This window comes from Terrapene carolina, unplaced genomic scaffold, assembly GCF_002925995.2.
Source record: "Terrapene carolina triunguis isolate 2854851 unplaced genomic scaffold, T_m_triunguis-2.0 Scaffold96, whole genome shotgun sequence".
Taxonomy (NCBI): Eukaryota; Metazoa; Chordata; order Testudines; family Emydidae; genus Terrapene; species Terrapene triunguis.
In genome coordinates, this window is record NW_020664447.1 from 14638716 (window position 1) to 14658329 (window position 19614).

At 40.0% G+C, this 19614-nt stretch overlaps 1 protein-coding gene across 3 annotated transcripts in view; it reads left to right on the top strand.

Moving 5' to 3' along the window:
* LGR4 (leucine rich repeat containing G protein-coupled receptor 4) overlaps nucleotides 1-19614 on the top strand; it is a 127407-nt gene that overhangs the window by 100369 nt on the left and 7424 nt on the right. For all 3 annotated transcript variants that reach the window (XM_024214842.3, XM_024214843.3, XM_024214845.3), the window contains 11 exons: nucleotides 6341-6556; nucleotides 7531-7602; nucleotides 9187-9255; nucleotides 9840-9911; nucleotides 10004-10075; nucleotides 11100-11168; nucleotides 11975-12046; nucleotides 13620-13685; nucleotides 15642-15713; nucleotides 17450-17521; nucleotides 17844-17969. In XM_024214842.3, the coding sequence (XP_024070610.2) occupies nucleotides 6341-6556; nucleotides 7531-7602; nucleotides 9187-9255; nucleotides 9840-9911; nucleotides 10004-10075; nucleotides 11100-11168; nucleotides 11975-12046; nucleotides 13620-13685; nucleotides 15642-15713; nucleotides 17450-17521; nucleotides 17844-17969 (978 nt within the window). The remainder of the gene's footprint in view (nucleotides 1-6340; nucleotides 6557-7530; nucleotides 7603-9186; nucleotides 9256-9839; nucleotides 9912-10003; nucleotides 10076-11099; nucleotides 11169-11974; nucleotides 12047-13619; nucleotides 13686-15641; nucleotides 15714-17449; nucleotides 17522-17843; nucleotides 17970-19614) is intronic.

Here is a 19614-nt window from a genome sequence, read left to right on the forward strand (position 1 = left end):
AGCACCCACTAATTTTTCCCCGTGGGTGCTCCAGCCCCGGAGCACCCACAGAGTCGGCACCTATGATGGGGTCAATCTGCAGCAAGGGAGATTTAGGTTAGATATTCGGAAAAACTTTCTAACTAGAAGGGTAGTTAAGCTCTGAAATAGGCTTGCAAGGGAGGTTGTGGAATAACCTTCATTGGAGGTTTTTAAGAACAAGTTGGACCAACACCTGTCAGGGATGGTCTAGGATTACTTGATCCTCCCTCAGTGCAGAGGGCTGGACTTGATGACTTCTTGTGGTCCCTTTGAGCCCTACATTTCTATGATTCACAACTGAAGAATAAGAATTTGTTGCTGATTTGTTGCATAGAACAGTGGTTCCCAACCAAGGGTACACGCAGAGGTCTTCCAGGGGGTACGTCAACTCATCTAGATATTTGTCTAGTTTTACAACAGGCTACATAAAAAGCACTAGCGAAATCAGTACAAACTAAAATTTCATACAATGATTTGTTTATACTGCTCTATATACCATCACTAAAATGTAAGTATAATATTTATATTCCAGTTGATTTATTTTATAATTTATATGGTAAAAATGAGAACATAAGCAATTTTTCAGTAATAGTGTGCTGTGACACTTGTATTTTTATGTCTGATTTTGTAAGCAAGTAGCATGGGCTGTGGGTATTGAAGGCAGGGCCTCCCCAAACAGCCTTGCATGGCCCCTCCCACGCTCTGCCCCCAGGCCCCTTCCTGTTTCCCAGGCTGTGCTGCAGGAGGCTCTCTTTCCCCTACCCCACATGGCTGGCTGGGGCTGGGGGGTTAATGGGGGCCGGCCTGTGCTCTGGGACTGGGTGGGACGTGCTGCCCACTCACCCACCCACCCGGCGTCCAGGGATGAGAGGGGCCATGCCACCCACTCACCCGTCTGGCATTCCAGGGCTGGGGGTGCTAGGGTGGCCTAGGGGTGTGGGGAGGGAGGGGATGGCTGGCTGCCATGCTGGGAGGGCGGGACTCTGGGCTTCGGGGGGGGGCACTCAAGCAGAAGGGGTGGTCCGGGCTGGGGGCTAGCCTCCCCGAGTCCAGGATTCACCTGCTACCCATGAAGTAGTTTTTAAGTGAGGTGAAACTTGGGAGGTACGCAAGACAAATCAGACTCCTGCAAGGGGTACAGTACTCTGGAAAGGTTGAGAACTACTGGCATAGAGAGCATGCTAAATACTAAAACAGTGTTAAAATATAACTCTCAAAGTGAATGTAGCCATTTCATAGAAAATGGGAAAGTAAGTTCGTAGAGAGTGGTGTTTTGTACAGGAAAAGAATATGAAGTCTGTTTGCAAGCAAAGCCTGTCAGGCTCAGAGTATCAGGCAAGGAGTAGTACCATTTTGTCAACTTTTATTGGAAAGATCTTTCAATTTGATTCTGCTAGTAAAAGCTGCACCTTCTGTCGTGAGTACTTCAAATCTGGAGACTGAAACTGATGGCAGACATTCAGCCACCTAGGTTTTCCAGGTGTGAAGTCTTCATTTTAAATTCCCTGAAACCCAAAGAAATGTTTTGTAACCCAATAGCTTAGCTGGGTGGTAATTGAAGCAAAAACTAATTGTTACAAGTCCTTTGCTACTCTTTTTGAAAGAGAGATGAATCATTTTCCAGATGAGGATGCATTATTATTGCTAATATCAATGATTGGAATTAATTTGGGAAAAAATATGATGGCAAAGCTAATCCTGTGCAGAGAACACTGATAGTGTTAACCTTTGTTTTTTTCCCCCCTGGAGTATGTTGGAAAGGATGCTGTGCCAGAAAGAGGGAAATCTTTGAATTTAGTTGGTGATATAATCCTTTATTTGTCAGTGTGATTCATTGTTCTGATATGAGGTTCAATAATATATTTTTAATAATGTGATTCTCTGACATCAGTCACATGATGATGATGATGATGAGCGAACACTCGTTACCGAGTATGATCTTCTTCCTTGGGAGTTATGGGTCCTCAGGTGGCTAATAAGGCCAATCCTTGAACCACAAGTTCTATTACAACGAGGGCAGATGTTTTCAGGCTCAGCAGGAGGCTGTTGACCATGACTGGAGAACAGTCACTCCTTCCTCCTGCGCCTCTTGTCCTCTTCGGCTTGTTGGCGAGCAAGTTCAAAATGCAGGGGACCATCACGTAGGACTTCACTCCATTTTTTAAGCAATGCTGGGCAAGTGTCTCCCAGGTATTAATGTCAATATTACATTTTTAGGTTGTCCTTCAGGGAGTCCTTATAACGTTTCCGTTGTCCACCCACGTTACGGTACCCTTCTTTCAGCTGAGAGAACAGGACCTGTTTTGGGAGGCGATGGTCTGTCATCCGGACAACGTGATCAGTCCAGTGGAATTGCTGATGGATGATCATTGCCTCGATACTGGTGGTTTTTGCCTCTCCCAGAACACTAATATTGGTGTGCCTGTCTTCCCATTTGATCTTCAGAATCTTACAGAGGCAGCACTGATGGTGCCAGTCAAGGACTTTCAAGTGGTGTCTATAGGTTGTCCAAATTTTGGACCCATACAACCGTGTTGGGAGAATAACGGTTTGATAAACAAGAAGCTTGGTGTCTGTTTGAATGTTGTGATCTTCAACGACCCTGTGCCGTAAATGAGAAAAAGCTATACTGGCACAGCTCAGGAGATGTTGAATTTCAGCATCAATATCTGCCTAGGATGAAAGATGACTTTCAAGATAAGGAAATGATCGACATTTTCCAGTGCCACTCCGTTGATTTTGATAGATGGGGCATGTAATAGCTCATTTGGAGAGGGCTGATAGAGTACTTTAGTCTTCTTGATATTAAGACTGAGACCAAGACATGCGTAAGCATCAGCAAACACATTCAAGATAGTTTGAAGATCTTTCTCAGAGTGGGCAAAGATTGCGTTGTCATCAGAATACTGAAGTTCCACAATAGATGTTGTGGAAATCTTACTCTTGGCTTTCAGTCTGCTAAGCCTGAAAAGCTTTCCATCCATTCTGTAAGTGATTTCAATGCCAGCTGTAAACTTCCCAGCAATTAGGTAAAGAATGACAGCAATAAAAACCTCAAACATGGTTGGAGCGATGATACAGCCCTGTTTGACTCCTGTTTGTACTTTGAAAGGTTCAGTCTGGGAGCCAGTGCTGCTCAGAACAGTCGCTTTCATGTTATCATGAAACAATTTTAGGACATTGGATGTCCTGATAAATACATCAATCTTAGAAAGTACAGTCCAGAGGGCACGGCGATTCACTGAGTCAAAGGCTTCTGTTAGATCAATAAAAGCCATGTACAGTGGTCGGTTTTGCTCCCGACACTTTTCTTGCAGCTGCCATGCTGTGAAGATCATATCCACAGTTCCGTGGTCGGAAACCACTCTGTGACTGGTAAAAATTTCTTCTGATGGGGCAGAAGGCAGGTTTCAAGGATCCGCACCAGAACTTTGCCTGCAGTGGCTAGGAGGGAGATACCATGATAATTTCCACAATCCACTTTATCCCCTTTCTTGAAGAGGGTGACAATCAAGGCATCCCTCATTTCACTGGGTATCTTCTCCTTTATCCAGATTTTAAGGATAAGCAGGTAAAGCTGCCGAATTAGCTCTGGTCCACCGGTTTGAAGATTTCAGCAGGGATCCCATCTAGACCTGCTGCCTTGTTGTTCTTCATCTGCATGGTGGCATTGTGCACCTCATACAAATTGGGAGGGTCTCCGAACTCGTCTCTAAATGGTCGTTGAGGGATTTGCTCAAGGACTTCATCTACAGCCATAGAATTACGGTTAAGGAGATCTTCAAAATGTTCTTTCCAGCGAGAATTGATGGCTTCGTTGTTCTTCAGAAGTGTGGTTCCGTCCTTAGAGCGAAGAGGATTCATACCATGACAAATTGGCCCATAAACAGCCTTGATGGCACTAAAGAAACCACATGTATTGTGGATGTCCAGCAGATGTTGGAGTTCTTGTGCTTTCTCAGTCCACCATTTGTTCTTAAGTTCTCTGGTTTTACGTTGTACTTCCGTCCTTGCCTTGGCATGAGCTTCTCTCTTTATATTACAATTTGTCATTCTGCCAAGCACTAAATGCCATTCTCTTCTCATTGATGAGTTGCTCAATTTCAACATCATTCTTGTCAAACCAGTCCTGATGTTTTCTGGTGTGGTAGCCTATGGTTTCCTCACAGGCATTGATGATTACTGCTTTCAACTGGCTCCAATGTTCTTCAATTTCTTCTGGAAACTCTGATGGGAGCTTTTCTTCTAAGACTGCTTGGAAGTGGTCACGCTTAATAGGGTCCTTCAAGTCTTGAACCTTCAGTTTGCATCTGACCTGCTTCTTTTGCAGTCTACATTTGGGAGTGATCTTAATTTTCATTGTGGATCGAATAAGGCGATGATCAGTCCAACAGTCATCAGCACTTGTCATTGTTCTTGTGAGAAGTACATCACTATGATCTCGGGTACGAACTATGACGTAGTCGAGGAGATACCAGTGTCTTGACCGTAGGTGTCTCCAAGATGTTTTGAACTTTTCCCTTCGTCAGAAAAGGGTGTTTGTAATAATAAGTTCATGTTCAGCATACTTGGTCAGGAGCAGAATTCCATTTGAATTACTTTTGCCAACTCCTTCTTTCCCGATTGTTCCTTTCCACAGGTTTGAGTCTTGTCCAACATGTGCATTGAAATGCCCCACAAGGATGATCTTGTCTGCTGTAGGGGTCTCTGATAAAATAGTTTCCAACTGAGAATAAAAATCTTCCTTTACATTCTCATCGGCATCCAGTTTTGGTGGATATGTGCTAACAATAGTTGCCTGTTGATTTTTGGTGAGCCTCAGTCGGAGTGTCATAAACCGCTCATTGATGCCAACTGGTACCTCAGAGAGGCACCTTACGAGCTTGTTTTTTATAGCAAAGCCCACTCCATGCAATCGGGGTTCATCTATAGATTCTTCCCTTCCAGAAGAGGTGTATCTTCCTTTCTCCTCCCTCACCTGTCCTTCATCAGCTCTTCTCATTTTGGACAAAGCAGCAATATCGATGTTAAACCGACTCAATTCATGAGCAATAATGGCTTTGTCACTCTGGTCGGTCGCTGTTTGAGTTGTCCATCAGGATACATACGTTCCAAAATTGAAAAGTTTCTTACATTTTTGATCGCTGAGGTAGTGATCCTGCTGGATGCGGCTATCCAGCCTGGAGAAACAAAGGCAAAACTATTTTTAGGGTACCTTTTCTAACCCCCTCCCCATGTGGGGTGAGCAAAGTGGATCCTAAAAAGGACTGCTCAGTCATGGGTGTAGCTGCCGAGATGCTCGACCCGTCTCAATCCTCGAGCAAGACGATTGTATCACACACCCGCCGCCTATGTGTCGGTCTGTGACTAGGAACTTCTAGATTTCACTGTCCTGTTCCCATTGCCACTCACCAATCGCCATCGGACTTTTGACTTGTACAAATGTTATTTTCCCAAAAAACTGGAAAATTAAAATGGGGAGACTGGTGCACAACAGTCACCACGCTACCCTTGACAGATAGAGGACTTGAACCGTGGACGAGGACGATTGGAACCATGGACACCGTGATGATTGGAAAGCCTCTATTTGCTGCAGCCTTCATCCACCTTCACAGCCATTGTAACATTACACAACAGTTTCACCTCCACTGTGCAGTTATCCTCCATCTGCTCTGCAGTTAGGGACTTCTTGGATCACATTTTGTCTGGAACCTCGCCCTTGACCGTTCTGCCATGGGTGACCCTAAGGGAGTACATGACTCCAGGCAGCATCGCTCTTGGGGTCATTGAGACACACAAGCCTCTCCACCACTACAAGGTGGTGATCCATGGAGAGGATCAATCACATGAGTAGTACAGTAATAACAGAAAGCAACACACTAGTAGTATCTAATACTATTTACAGTGTACCTACAGAGAGGATTTCACTCAAGATAATGTGGTTTAATGCATTAAAACCATCTCTTTGTAAATTTGTTCCAGTAATGTGTACTGCTGTGCATAGTGGAGTCTTCTGTAGAATTGTTATCCATTCAGATTTTATAAAGATGATTGTAATTTTAAAAATTATTTTACTGTGTTAAATATGGACAGGAAAAGAATAATTTTGCTATTTGAATGTTCTGAGCTGTTTATTTGGACAAAAAAATGTTCAGGGCCCTTTCAGCGGCGTCTCAAAACTTCTCAAAACTTTCAGGTGATGAATTCTTCCCGTAAAACTACTTGAGTTTTTAAGTATGTTTGTGTGTTTTAATCCATACTTGTACTTAACAAAGACTTGTGAACTTCACTAATTTCAATTATTTTTGTTTCTATTTAGGCGTTTAGATGCTAACCATATTACTGCAGTCCCAGAAGACAGTTTTGAGGGTCTTGTCCAGCTACGTCACCTGTGGCTGGATGACAACAGCTTGACAGAAGTCCCCATTCATCCACTCAGCAATCTTCCTTCTTTGCAGGCCTTAACTCTGGCTCTCAACAAAATAACACACATTCCTGACTTTGCATTTACAAACCTTTCAAGTCTCGTTGTTCTGTGAGTATTAGCAGCTTTTCACTTTACAACTCAATTTGATCCTCCAAGTGTGGACCTGATTCAGCTAGGATTGCAATGAGAAGTGTGTTCTGTTCTGTTTCACTTCAGGTAGCTAATAGTTTGTAACCCAGAAACACCACAAACTGGTACAATTATCATCTGTATTAGAGAGGTCTACACTACCAGAAAATCAAAAATGCCATGACTGAGATTGCTCCATGATTTTCGATTGCATCTCTTTTTGGTAACATAGTCATTCTTGAAAACGGACAACTGAAAAAAGTTGGCAAAAGAAGGCATTGTAGTTTTTAAGAGATGGAAATGTCATCTTCCTCAGGCTTGTTCCTTATGGGATATTTTTCATATGCTTTATTTAGTCTTAAATGTGCCTGGGACTGGTGTTAACACTAGAGCTGGGCCAAAAGTTTCGAGTTTTTGAATTTATTTTTTTAATTCAAATTTTCATCACATTTTTGGGGGTTTCTCAACTAACTGTGGAGAGGGTTGGAAGTTTTCAGGTTTCAAAAAGTTCTGTCAGTTTCAAAAAGCCAGCAAAAAATAATTAAACTTTCATGACTCTCTTTTTTGTGGAGGTGGTTTTTGGTTTTGGTTTGGAACTACTCTAGTTGTTTGCACCATTTTGCTTGAAGACTATTTAAAAGCCTTAGCTATAAACTGAAGGCCCCACTTAAGCACTTGGAAATTAATTGCAATTTTGTCAGAATCAGGAGTGCTGAACAGGGCCTCAGGTAGGTAATTGTGATGATATCCAATATCTTATTCTCATCCTAGATTGTGACATCTCTTGTCTGGTAATAGAGGCATTCTTTTGTAAAGTATCACTTCCCCTCACCCTTTAATGGTTTTTCTAAAACATCCTGCTATTGTAATAACAAATAGTCAAATTTATGTTAATTTTATAACTTATCCATGAGAAACTGATTATTTTGAAACTGATTTTGTTGTCTCTTTAGGCATCTTCATAACAATAAAATAAAAAAGATAGGAAAACATTGTTTTGATGGATTAGACAACCTAGAAACTTTGTAAGTACATTTTCTGTGTTCATTTATTGGTCTGTGTTTGTAGAAATCTCTGTAACAGACTAGTTATGGAAACTAGCACTTCTGACAAAAGACTTGGAAAAAATTGTTCAGATATCCCTAAGTTTATAATTAAAGTGTTATAGCTAATAAATAAATACTTGTTACCTCAACTTACTTTTAGCAATAAACATATTGCAAAAATATGTTGCCAATTGTCTTTGACAATACTAATTACTTCAGTCCTTGTGTAATAGTGAGATATGCTTGAATGTCAATGGATAAAATAATCTTGAGTTTAAGACAGAGAGCTCAGAAGCAAAATTTATAGCCATTTAAGTGTTTTGTATTATATTTCATGGACTACAGATTTCCTTTCAGCTTGCTTCATGAATCTCTAGTAAGCAATATTTCACTAACAAAAAAAAATTTGTTACATTTAAAGAATGCAGAAAATATCTATGATGAAATCCTGGCCCCACTGAACCAGTGACAGCTCCCACTAGTTAAAGAGAGGTGGTGGAATTTTACTCCTACTTTGTGAGGGTTTGGAGGAGGAACTTTACTTGCTCCAGAAACCCTGTAAATCTTTATTTAATATTTAGAACAGTCAGTTATCTGGGTAAAGTTGTAATTTGATATCTTTTAAAGTTAGAAACCAGTTCTAGGTTTTTTTAAAAAAAATAAATCTTTTACTTCTCAGCTGGAAGGAAAGGGGGAGGGATAGCTCAGTGGTTTGAGCATTGGCCTGCTAAACCCACGGTTGTGAGCTCAATCTTTGAGGGGGCCACTTAGGGATCTGGGGCAAAATCAGTACTTGGTCCTGCTAGTGAAGGCAGGGGGCTGGACTCAATGACCTTCCAAGGTCCCTTCCAGTTCTAGGAGATAGGATAGGATATCTCCATTAATTTATTTAATTTAATTTAAATTATTTACACTCTTCGGGCCTAGTCCTGCAGCCCTTCTCAGGGAAAAAATCAATAAGAATGTAGTCTGAGGAAGAGCTGCACGATTTTGCCCTTTGACATTACCTTCTGCATTTTTGTGAAACAAACAGCCAGCATAAAACTGAGAGCTTGACTGGCTCTTGAGCTGGAATGGTGACAGAGCAACTATGATTAGTTTATTGTGTAGCTGAACAGTAAATGTTTCCAACAAATCCACTTTGCTAATGTAACAAGGATTTGTATATATTAGGATTTACATGATTGTATCTTACTTGACTCTACCTCTTCTTTTGTTCAGTTATAATAGTTGTCTTTATTAGAAGGTCTGTAGGTCCTGCTATTCTCTTGTGGCTGATATTGGTGTATATTTTATAAAACCTAAGAGATTTTCTGAATAGGCTATACAAAATTGTCATTCGTATCTGCACCTTTTTTGGGTGTTTTAAAAGACTAAATTTTAGTTTTAAAGGCTTCTGAAGGATAAAATCATCATTAAGATAAACCAGTGTCTAAAGAAGTATATAGCTTCACTATATGGAGATTATATATACGGTATATAAATCAAGCAATTTAACATGAGGTGTCCACTGAAAATATGTCGCTAGCACTGAGTGTTTGCTGATGTTGCTATTTCTACTAGGGATTTAAATTATAACAACATGGTAGAATTCCCTGAAGCCATCAAAGCACTTCCAAGCCTAAAGGAGCTGTGAGTATTACTACATCTTATTCTACCCTTTTTCTTTATCCTTTTCATAAATAGAAAAGCAATCCTAATTCCAAGGTTAGGAATGCCTCTCTTGTCTCATTACCCAGTAATCTGAAATGGACTAGGTTATGCTAAGCAATACTCTAATTACAGGCGGGCGTAATCAGCAGTTAGTGAGTTTATTATTTTTGGAGTTATAAAAATAAGCAAATTATTCAGGATAGCTATTAACATAGATCTTAACCATCAGCTATTTTGACACTGTTTTGGGGCCTCCAGTAGCAAAATTATGTAATTACTGATCATTATGCTTTTTTAAAAAACATTTTATCACAGATTGATGCAGAGTGTAGCTTTCTCCCCTGAAATATTTCCATTTTAAGTACTGATATATAGTAGACAAAGGTCTGATCCTTCAGAGTTAGTCCTTCAGTTGTGCATAGTCCCATTTGACTTCAGTGCAACTGTTTGCAGGATTGAGCTCTGAGTTTGTGTATTACTTGAACACTAGCCAAATGACAGTTGATCGACCCTAATGATGCTATATTTTAAGATTTATTTCTCTTTTGTCAATATATTTTTAGGGGATTTCACAGTAATTACATTTCCATAATCCCCAATGGTGCATTTGAGGGAAATCCCCTTCTAAGGACTATGTAAGTATTATTTTGTGTGTATTTATAGTCTAATTATCAGACAGTGATTGTATGAACTGATGGGAGACTGAAATCTGTTTTTAATTCCTCAGACATTTGTATGATAATCCTCTCTCTTTTGTGGGGAACTCGGCATTTCAGAATTTATCAGATCTGCACTCCTTGTAAGTACTTTCTCAATTTATAACAAAATATCTGAAGTGAAATAGCCTGTCTGTGCCCCTAGAATAACTGATTTTGCTGGTCAGATGTTGCTTCATGCACAATTTTTATTTGCACTTAGTTTTAATAAACTTTGCTGTTTGTTCTTGAAATGTCCAGTAGTTTGAGAGTCTGATGGATAGTCTTAAAATTTTTTTGTTCTCCTGACTAACTCGCATAAGAAAAGTAACCTAAAGCCAAATGCTCAGGTCCTTGTCCAGACAAATTCCCACTGAAGCCAGTGGAGCCTATATATATTTCTGAATATGGATGGACATTGGGAATGTGTTTGCAGGCAAGTACATGCACACTTCGAAAAAGATTGCTAGTCTGGGGGTTCTGAGTAGTGAGTAAGTAAAAACTGACTTAAAAACTTCAAGATTTGAGCCACAATCAAAAGATTTTATAGTATACTATATACTTTATACTATATTCAGAACATATATCTAAATGGCACTTTCAAGTGGATGGATCCTGCTTAGGTACAAATGCGGGATCCCACTTGGGTGCCAATCCCAGGCTCTCCTAATCAAAGACTAATATGTTTTAGTATGTTAAATAGGGGCTGATATTTGCAGAACTACTGTGGTGCCTCCTTCATGCTGATCCTTCAAATGGCACATATGTAAAAATCAGCACTGATCTTATTTGTTGGAATGGAGTAGCTGTGGAAGTTGGATCACAGCACCATCTGCAGAAAATTAGCACATTAGCAGTGTTCTGAATTCCAAGCATGATTCTGACAGAATATCACATGCTTTCATAGCATTTGATTAAACATATTTTTACTTTAGGTGTATTCAACGAGTGTCTTTAGACCTACAGTGTAACCAAAATTCATTGAGGCAATCAATTGATTAGTATGTAACTTTCTAATGAAAACTTCCATAACAGGATAAAAGGATTGTCCCCCTTCCTCCCTCCACCCCCCCCCATCTCCCACAATTTCCATAATATAATTTACAGATAATCTACTTGTTTATTTAGGGTCATTCGGGGTGCCAGCATGGTGCAGTGGTTTCCTAATTTGACAGGAACCAGTAATCTGGAGAGCCTGTAAGTATCTTCTACCAAACACTGCCAATACATTAATTTCTTGTTCTGTCTCTTCTTGGAACAATTAGTATTAAAATTAACTTCCAATGGTAGAAGTGTGGCTTAGTGAACAGGGCTGGAAGCCAGGAGATCTGGATTCTATTTCTGCCTATCTATTTTAGGTAATTTATATGACTGCCATTATAAAAGTAACGGAGTGCCTCACAATTTTGAATGTATTTACTTGTGAGGCTTCAGCTGGAGTACAGTGTCCAATTCTGGGTGCCTCATGTGGTAAAGATGTGGATATGTTGGAGAGAGTCCAGAGGAACACAACAAAAATGATAAAAGGTTTAGAAAACGTGACGTCTGAGGAAAGATTAAAATAACTGAGCATGTTTAGTTTTGAGAAAAGAAGACTGAGGAGGGACCTGATAAATCTTCAAATATGTTAAGGGCTGTTATAAAGAAGACGGTGATCAATTGTTTCCCACAATTCACTGAAGGTAGGACAAGAAGTAATGGGGTTAATCTGCGGTAAAGAAGATTTAGGTTAGATATTAAGAAAAACTTTGACTATAAGGGTAGTTAAGTATTGGAATAGGTTACCAAGAGAAGTTGTGGAATCCCCATCATGGAAGGTTTTTAAAAACAGGTTAGATAAACGCCTGTCAGAGGGTGTCAAGGTTTACTTGGTCCTGCCCCACTGCAAGGTCTTGGACTAGAAGACCTCTGATGGTCCCTTCCAGTCCTACATTTCTGAGACCTACTATGTACTGTTTGAGCATTCAAACATGTATGTGTTTTTTTGTTTGTTTTTAACACAGGACTCTTACAGGCACCAAGATAAGCAGTATTCCCATTAACCTATGCCAAGAACAAAAGATGCTTCGGACTTTGTAAGTGAATATTTCCTGCTCCTGTTTTACCAATAGTAAAAATAATTTGATAGTGATATATTGCACTATATTTAAAGAAAGTGTCATTGCTCAAAGTCGCTCTGTCAACGTTGGTAGGCCCCAAAATTGTTCTAATATCTGATCCGTCTTTGACTCCTCTGGAGTCCTGGTGCTGCAAAGTATTATGTTGATATACCAAATCAAGTCCTTGAAACAGCAGTGTGTTTATTGAAGAACACGGTGTTTCTTCACCGGTGGTGGTGTACAGCTGTAAGGATGTCAGTGTAACAGGATTTGCATGGGAATGTCTTCACATTTCATTGTGCCACCCACTCGCTCTCCAGACCACACTGATCATCCACATTTGGAGAGTAAAGAAGAGTGGCACTCATAACTACTGTGGTGGAGGAGAGGAGACCAATGGAGAATAGAAAGTTGGGGTGGAGGAAAAGAATGGTAAAGTGCATGAGAGAGATAGGAGGCATGCACTCAGAAGGTAAAAGTAAATGATGGGGAGAGGGCAAATTAGAAAATAAAAATGTATTTAAGAAAGAGGATAGGTTTTGGGGGGAGTAGGGAAAAGATAATTGCAAAGGATAAATTCTTCTCACTGAAAAAGACGGGGGGGAATATGTCTTCTGTTTTATAGACAGGAAAGACAGCAGAGCATTGTGCTTTTTCTGTCAACCATTGGCTTTTTGAATCTCTAGTTTAATGGTAGTTTGGCTGTTTCCAGACCCCTTTCTTGCCACCCTGTCCCATCACCCCCTAAAAAAATCTGAAAACTTTCCCAGCTTTGGATGGGGAGTGATCTGCACACTTTGAACAGATCTGAATTACATCCACATGTCAGAGATCACCCTTCCGTTTCTTGTGGAAAACATGCGCCTTTAATTTTGAACTATCAAAATTGAGGGGATTTATACAGTAGTTATTTTTCCACTGCATGGATTAGTTGGCCATGTTTTGTGCACTATTTTATATGCGTAGCTAATAGCAATACCTACAATTAACACTTGCCTGACACTTTCCATTATATAGTTTTAGTTGTTTATAATTTTCCAAACTTTAGCCATTTGGGCTGATTTTTTTTTTTCATGCTTGCTGTCTGTCTCAGGCTGAATATTTCTGAAAAGTCTTCAGTAAAAATGGTTAAGCCATTTAAGAGAATGAGAGAGAAAAATAGATGGGTTTGTCGATGTTACAAGAACTGAGAGAATGTTCTCTTGTATTTAAAATACGAAGCTAGGATTCAGGGATGCTTTATGAGCAACCTTGAGTCCGGCATTTCCTCACTTTTGAAGTTTGACTTCGCAACCTTTATCTTGTTTTTCATAGCTTTTTGTATGTAATATGTAGAGCCAGTATACATAATGGGGCCAGTTGCTGGGGGAGCATAGCTGTGAATCCCCTGACTTTTGTGTGTCTTTAAAATGTCTTCAGTTTTTTTCTAGAACTGTGGTAGCAGGATGGTTGGTATGCTGATTTTTATTTAATTTATGGTTGCAGTAAAGTAACATTTCAAATAGAGCAGAGTTAAACTAACCACTCTCTTCCCATTGTCTATTTCAAGGGACTTGTCTTATAATAACATAAAAGAGCTTTCGAGTTTTAAGGGCTGCAGTTCCTTAGAAGAAATGTAAGTAGAAATGTATGTTAATTGTCCTAAATAACCCTTAGTGTACTGAGTCCACAGCTTCCAATACTGAGTTCTTGTACTTAACATCTGACATTAAGAAAATGTCATAGATTTTTAGGGCCAGAAGAGAATCTTATGATCAGTCTGACCCCCTGTATAACATAGGCCAGAGAATTTCACCCATTGAGTTCACTCACATAGTCAGAGGTTTCACATTTCTTCCTATTTGGACACAAAAAGAATGAAAGACTCAGTAATCCTGCTTTTCATAGCAAGCTTGTCATATTTATAAATATGCACTCCTCATCTTTGCTATCCCCACTGCTTAATCCCTTGGTTACTGTAACCTTCTCTTCCCTACTGTAACCTTCGCTCCCCTCCCAACTTTTCTCAGTCCTCTCCATCTATCCAACATGGCACTGTTAAAAGTCCTCTTCCTGTCCAAGAAACACTTTTCCCTCTCAAATCCCTTCTTTGTTTTTCCTGTGTTTTACCACATCAGGTAAAGCTCCTCATCCTCTCCTTCCAAGCCCAATATAATCTTTCCCCTGCTTATATCTCTGCTCCCATTTCTACCCCTGGTGCTCTCCCAGTCCTCTTTTCTTCTTGTGCCATTCGTCTTTCTTTCACTCTCAGCTTTGCACCTTCCAATGTGTAACCCTCTAGTCTTGGATCTGTCTCCAAATCCTTGCCTGTCAAGACCCCATTATCTCCCTCATAAAACCTACTTTTTTACCAGTATCGAGCCAGTCTGCGTTCCTTCTTGCCTCATTCTCTTGTCATGTGCTCTCTTGTCAGAGGCCAGTTGTACAACATGCTGAGTTTCAGCTTCCACTGAAGTAATTGAGAGTTGAGCGTGGTAGGCACCTTGCAGGTTTAGGCCCTTAGATTGTGAATTCTTCAGGGCAGGGAATATATTGTACATTCTAAAGTGCCTGGTCAATTTATGAGACCACATAATTTGATTTTTAATAAGGACAAATTTATCTGATTCAAAAATAGATAATTTTAAAAAAATATATAACGCTCCAATCTCCACCACTTTCTTCCACTGCCAGGAACAGTCCTGTGGTTGAAGGCAGCATAAAAATGCACCATCCCCTGCTGCCCTTAGAGAAAAGTGTTGATATTTCATCCACCGGCAAGCAGGTGGAGTAAACAGATGAATCTTGTCCTGTGCTCTGACTGTCAGTCCAACAGAGATCAAGTTTTCTATCAAGGGCAGCAAGTTCTAGGGCCAGTTGCCCTCCGCTAAATCTATCTTGCCTTCATGTTCCTTAGAGTTCAGATTTATGGCCTAGAATGCAGGAGCACCTCAATGAATGTTGACTATCAGATGGGCACATAGGAAGAGAATGAATTGGAAATATAACCTGCCCATTAGCTCTTGCATAATGAAGGGTCTCTCAGTGTTTTCCTTTTATAAATCCATATTTTAAGAAGTAATAGTTCACTCTGGGTTGGCGCTTGGCCTAAATCATCTCAACCTGGAAGTGAGTAAGTTTGTTTTAAATGCCAAGGTGCATCTGTGTCACAAAGTGACACTTATGGCTTGGAGGTAGTTCAAACCTCACTTGTCGATGTTCACCTCTGCCAAATGGGTTGTGAATTAAAATGGGCTGGAAACTCCATAAGGGGGCTCCAAATATTGAATTAACCTCTCAAGAGAAAATAGCCATGCGTATTGTGGTGAAGCGGAGAACAGTTATTTAAACAGTGGGCCCAAAATGGAGGAATGATCAGAAAAATCATTTCATCTGTCAATGGTATTGATTAGTATCTTTCTTATCTTATTCCCATTGTTCTGATTTGCTAAGATCTGTAGAGAGACAGACTGGGGAAAGCAGTAGAGGATAATATACTAAGAGATGAGGGAAAAAACAAAAGCCAAATATTCCTCATTTTGGAGGAAATTAGCCCCCAAATAACCTCCCCCCCCCCCCCCTTGCATTCCAGTTCCTTACAACATAATCAAATCCAGGAAATCAAAGAAGACACCTTTCAGGGACTAACTTCCCTACGCATCCTGTAAGTACATATATTTTTACTTACTTATTTTTAACTATATATATGTTTACTTTCTGAATACTATGGGACATAAATTATGATTCATAACTAAATATGTGGGTTTGAAGGTAATAATCTGTCTTGTATTAATAGGCTAGATGTTCTATATCCCAAGGCAAAGCTAACCGTGATCTATACCAGGGGTAGGCAACCTATGGCACGCATGCCGAAGGCAGCACACAAGCTGATTTTCAGTGGCACTCACACTGCCCGGGTTCTGGCCACCGGTTTGGGGGGCTCTGCATTTTAATTTAATTTTAAATGAAGTTTCTTGAACATTTTAAAAACCTTATTTACTTTACATACAATAATAGTTTAGTTATATATTATAGACTTATAGAAAGAGACCTTCTTCTAAATATGTTAAAATGTATTACTGGCACGCGAAACCTTAAATTAGAGTGAATAAATGAAGATTTGGCACACCACTTCCGAAAGGTTGCCGACCCCGATCTATACGATAGTTACTGTTTTTATTAGGCACCAGTTTTACTCTTTTTCCGTACTTAATATAAATACATTGCGAGAAAATATGTATTTTGCATACCAAGTTTGGTAAAAAGGGGTTCTTGTCATTTTTATAATTAAGTTAACTATTTTTACGTGAAGTGAATTGCAAAAAGCAGTATAAGTAAAGTAGGGCAAATGTCATTCTCCCAGCCCTAAAGTAGTAAACATGAACACAGTTGCCAACTTTCATGCAGTAAATAAGCACTCTGACTTTCACAATAAGCCAAAAATCAAACTGATCCCATTTCAAAACAAGGCCAAAACAAGCCAATTCCTAAGAACCCCAACACTCTGTGACTAGATCCCCCCCTATTGTGTAGTTGGGGACTGTGGTGGGCCCACTGTGCACCCCTGACTCTCTCTCCCCCCACCCCCTTGGCCCCTGCTTGCTGGGAGCCGATCAAAAAAAAAAGAAGCAACAAGCTGCTACAAGCCAAACAAGCAACAAACTACAAGCCAAAAACTAGCCCAATTTTTTCTGCGTTTTTTCCCCACAGGTTTGGCATGCCTGCTTTTAAATGGACAAATAGTAAGGAGTTTGAGAGCAATAGAGGTTAAATTTCTTGGGAGATTTTTCTGGCTGCTCACTGTCATGTTAACGTTTTTGCTGGAGCACTACTATATGTGTTTTACTTGATGGTGGCAGATTTATAATATGAAACAATTTATTGGTAAACATTAGGACTTAAAATGTGGTTGATAATACGAAAGTGTACATTACTTATTGAGGAGCTAATAAAAGGGAGATATGAGATCCCAGAAATTCACAGCTGCTATTAAGTAAATAATAGCAGCAGTTAGTCACTACAGTGTAAGGCCTCCGGGCTTGATCCTGCATGTGAAAACTCGCTGCTCTCTCCATCTTATTTATATTACAGTAACACTCCAAAGCTCTAGTCAGAGTCCCATTGTGTTGTACAGATATAAAATAAGACCTGTTCTTGTCCCAGAGAGCTTATGTTCTCACCTCTCTGCAGATGCCCAGCACTTAGCAGGATTAAGCCCATGTATACATGATTCTATATGGAAAATGTCATGGAGATACCAAAATGTTGTTAAACCATGCAGATTACTTGACTTTCCTGTCAGAGGTATAATGTGACTGCCACTTACCGAGCTCCCAAACAATGGTTATTCTGACATTTCAGTTAAATTGCTAACTAAATGGCATTTTTTATTAATTGCAGTGATCTCAGTCGAAACTTGATCCAGCAGGTTCACAAGGAGGCATTTACTACACTTGGTGCTATAACTAATCTGTAAGTAGGCCATTTTGTGCAATAAACCAGCACCCCCAGTACTAAATTGCTGAAATGGTAAAATTTTCTCACTCAAAACTGATGTGTGTTTGCTTTTTTTTTATAATTTTTCATCCCTAGAGATCCCCAAACCACACACACACAGCAATGAAATGAGGCACTCCTCTCTCTTGTGTGGAGGACAGAAGACATGCTGCTTGATGGGGGTTTTGGAGGACAGAATGTTAGCCAACAAACACTAGAGCAGATCCCTACTGATAGGAAACATGCCATGGGATCTTCAGACTTACTGTGTGTAACAATTTTAATATTCACCTTTCAGAGACTTAAGTTTCAATGAGCTGACTTCATTTCCAACTGAAGGACTGAATGGGCTAAACCAGCTTAAACTTGCAGGCAACTCTGAGCTGAAAGAAGCATTGGCAGCAAAGGACTTTGTGAAGCTCCGGTATGTTCGTAGATAAAACTACAGACTGTTCAGATGAACATTTAAAATAGCATTTAGATGAATAAACAACGTGACACAAGTCAAGTCAACTCAGTTAAGGTCACTGTGTTCCTGTTAACTAAGCTCACTTGTGCTGGATTTTTGTAATAAGTCAAGGGGGATCTTGACCATTCTTATTCCATAAGGCTGCTCTCACCTGTTCTTTTTGGAATCCTTGACACCCTTCCACCCAACCCCTTAAATCTGAATTGGAGTTGTGGTATGGATGGAGTTCTGGATACCTGTGAAGACCCATTTGCCAGTGACTGAGCATGTCCACTTCCTAGAGTCTGGAAAATGGGAGCTGGCTTATAATTCCACCACCCCAACCCTTTATACAAATGCTGGTTATTCTGTGAGGCCCAGCACAATAACAACAGTAGGCATTTAGGGCCTGATCCAAAAGCTTGTTGAAATCAATGGAAACACTCTCATTGACTTTGGTGGGCTTTGTATCAGACCGTTATGTAGCTTTTCTCATTTTCAGAGACCGATAGAAACACAATTCTTATGTTCCCTATGAAGCAGGTAAGAATTGTTATAGATGGGGAAACTGAGGCAAAGACAGTTACTTGCCCAAGACCAGAGGAAAGAGTCAGATGTCTAGGATTCAATCCCAGGAGTTCGTGATATTCAGTCATGTGTTAACAAGAGACTCAGCTTTTTTTATCCAAAAGCTGAGAACTACTGTAGCATGGCATTCACTATTCTGACACTCCTCCAACATGAGCATATAGATAGTGTCCAGGCACAATACAGTTCTTGCAGGATTTCTATTATAGCCTTGACTCAGAATGACATTGGTTTTGTGAGATTTTGTTGTAAGGGTAATTAGAAGTACGCCCATCTCAAAATACTGTATACCTATGTACATTGCTTAATATTGATTAGCACAGGGGCATTCTAGACTGGTAAGAATTACCATATTTTGACATGAACCTTGCAAAATTCCACGTTCCAGATGCAGGAATTACCAGAGTGGTGAGGAAATGCCACAGTTTTAGAGTACAGAGACCATGCTTCAGAAATCAAAGTGCAACCTACCTGACTAATCTTGTGGTAGTTCTTTGAATATGCACCGCTTTTCTAAATCTCTTCAGTGCCCCATTTGCTATAAGTGTGATTTATTGTACTATTCCCCCCCACCACCCCATCTTCCACCTTAATTTTCTTTTATCTTGAAAGAAAAATAACTTCCAATGTTAGCAATATAATCTGATCCATATAGATTGAGAAGAGGCAAAACAGTTGGGTACATTGTTAACAATCAGGTTGGCTACATCATGTTACCTGAAAAATTCAGATAAAGCTCCATGAGGCCACTGCTTTTGCACAGATTTTGACGGTAACCAATTAGTGCTGAACTGTATGTGTGACCAGCCCCTCCCATCCTTTTTTGCACTGATTTTTTAGCATGTCCTATTGCTGGCAGAAAGGAAGGTGCATACCAGGAAATCCTGACTTACTCTGTGAAGGATTTAATGTAAACAGAATGAACAATGAGGATGACAGATGCATGCTTAATAATGTGGTCATCTGGGAATTAACTTACTTGCACAACAGAGTTACTGTCCAGCCAGCTTGATTAGTTTTCATTTCTATGTAT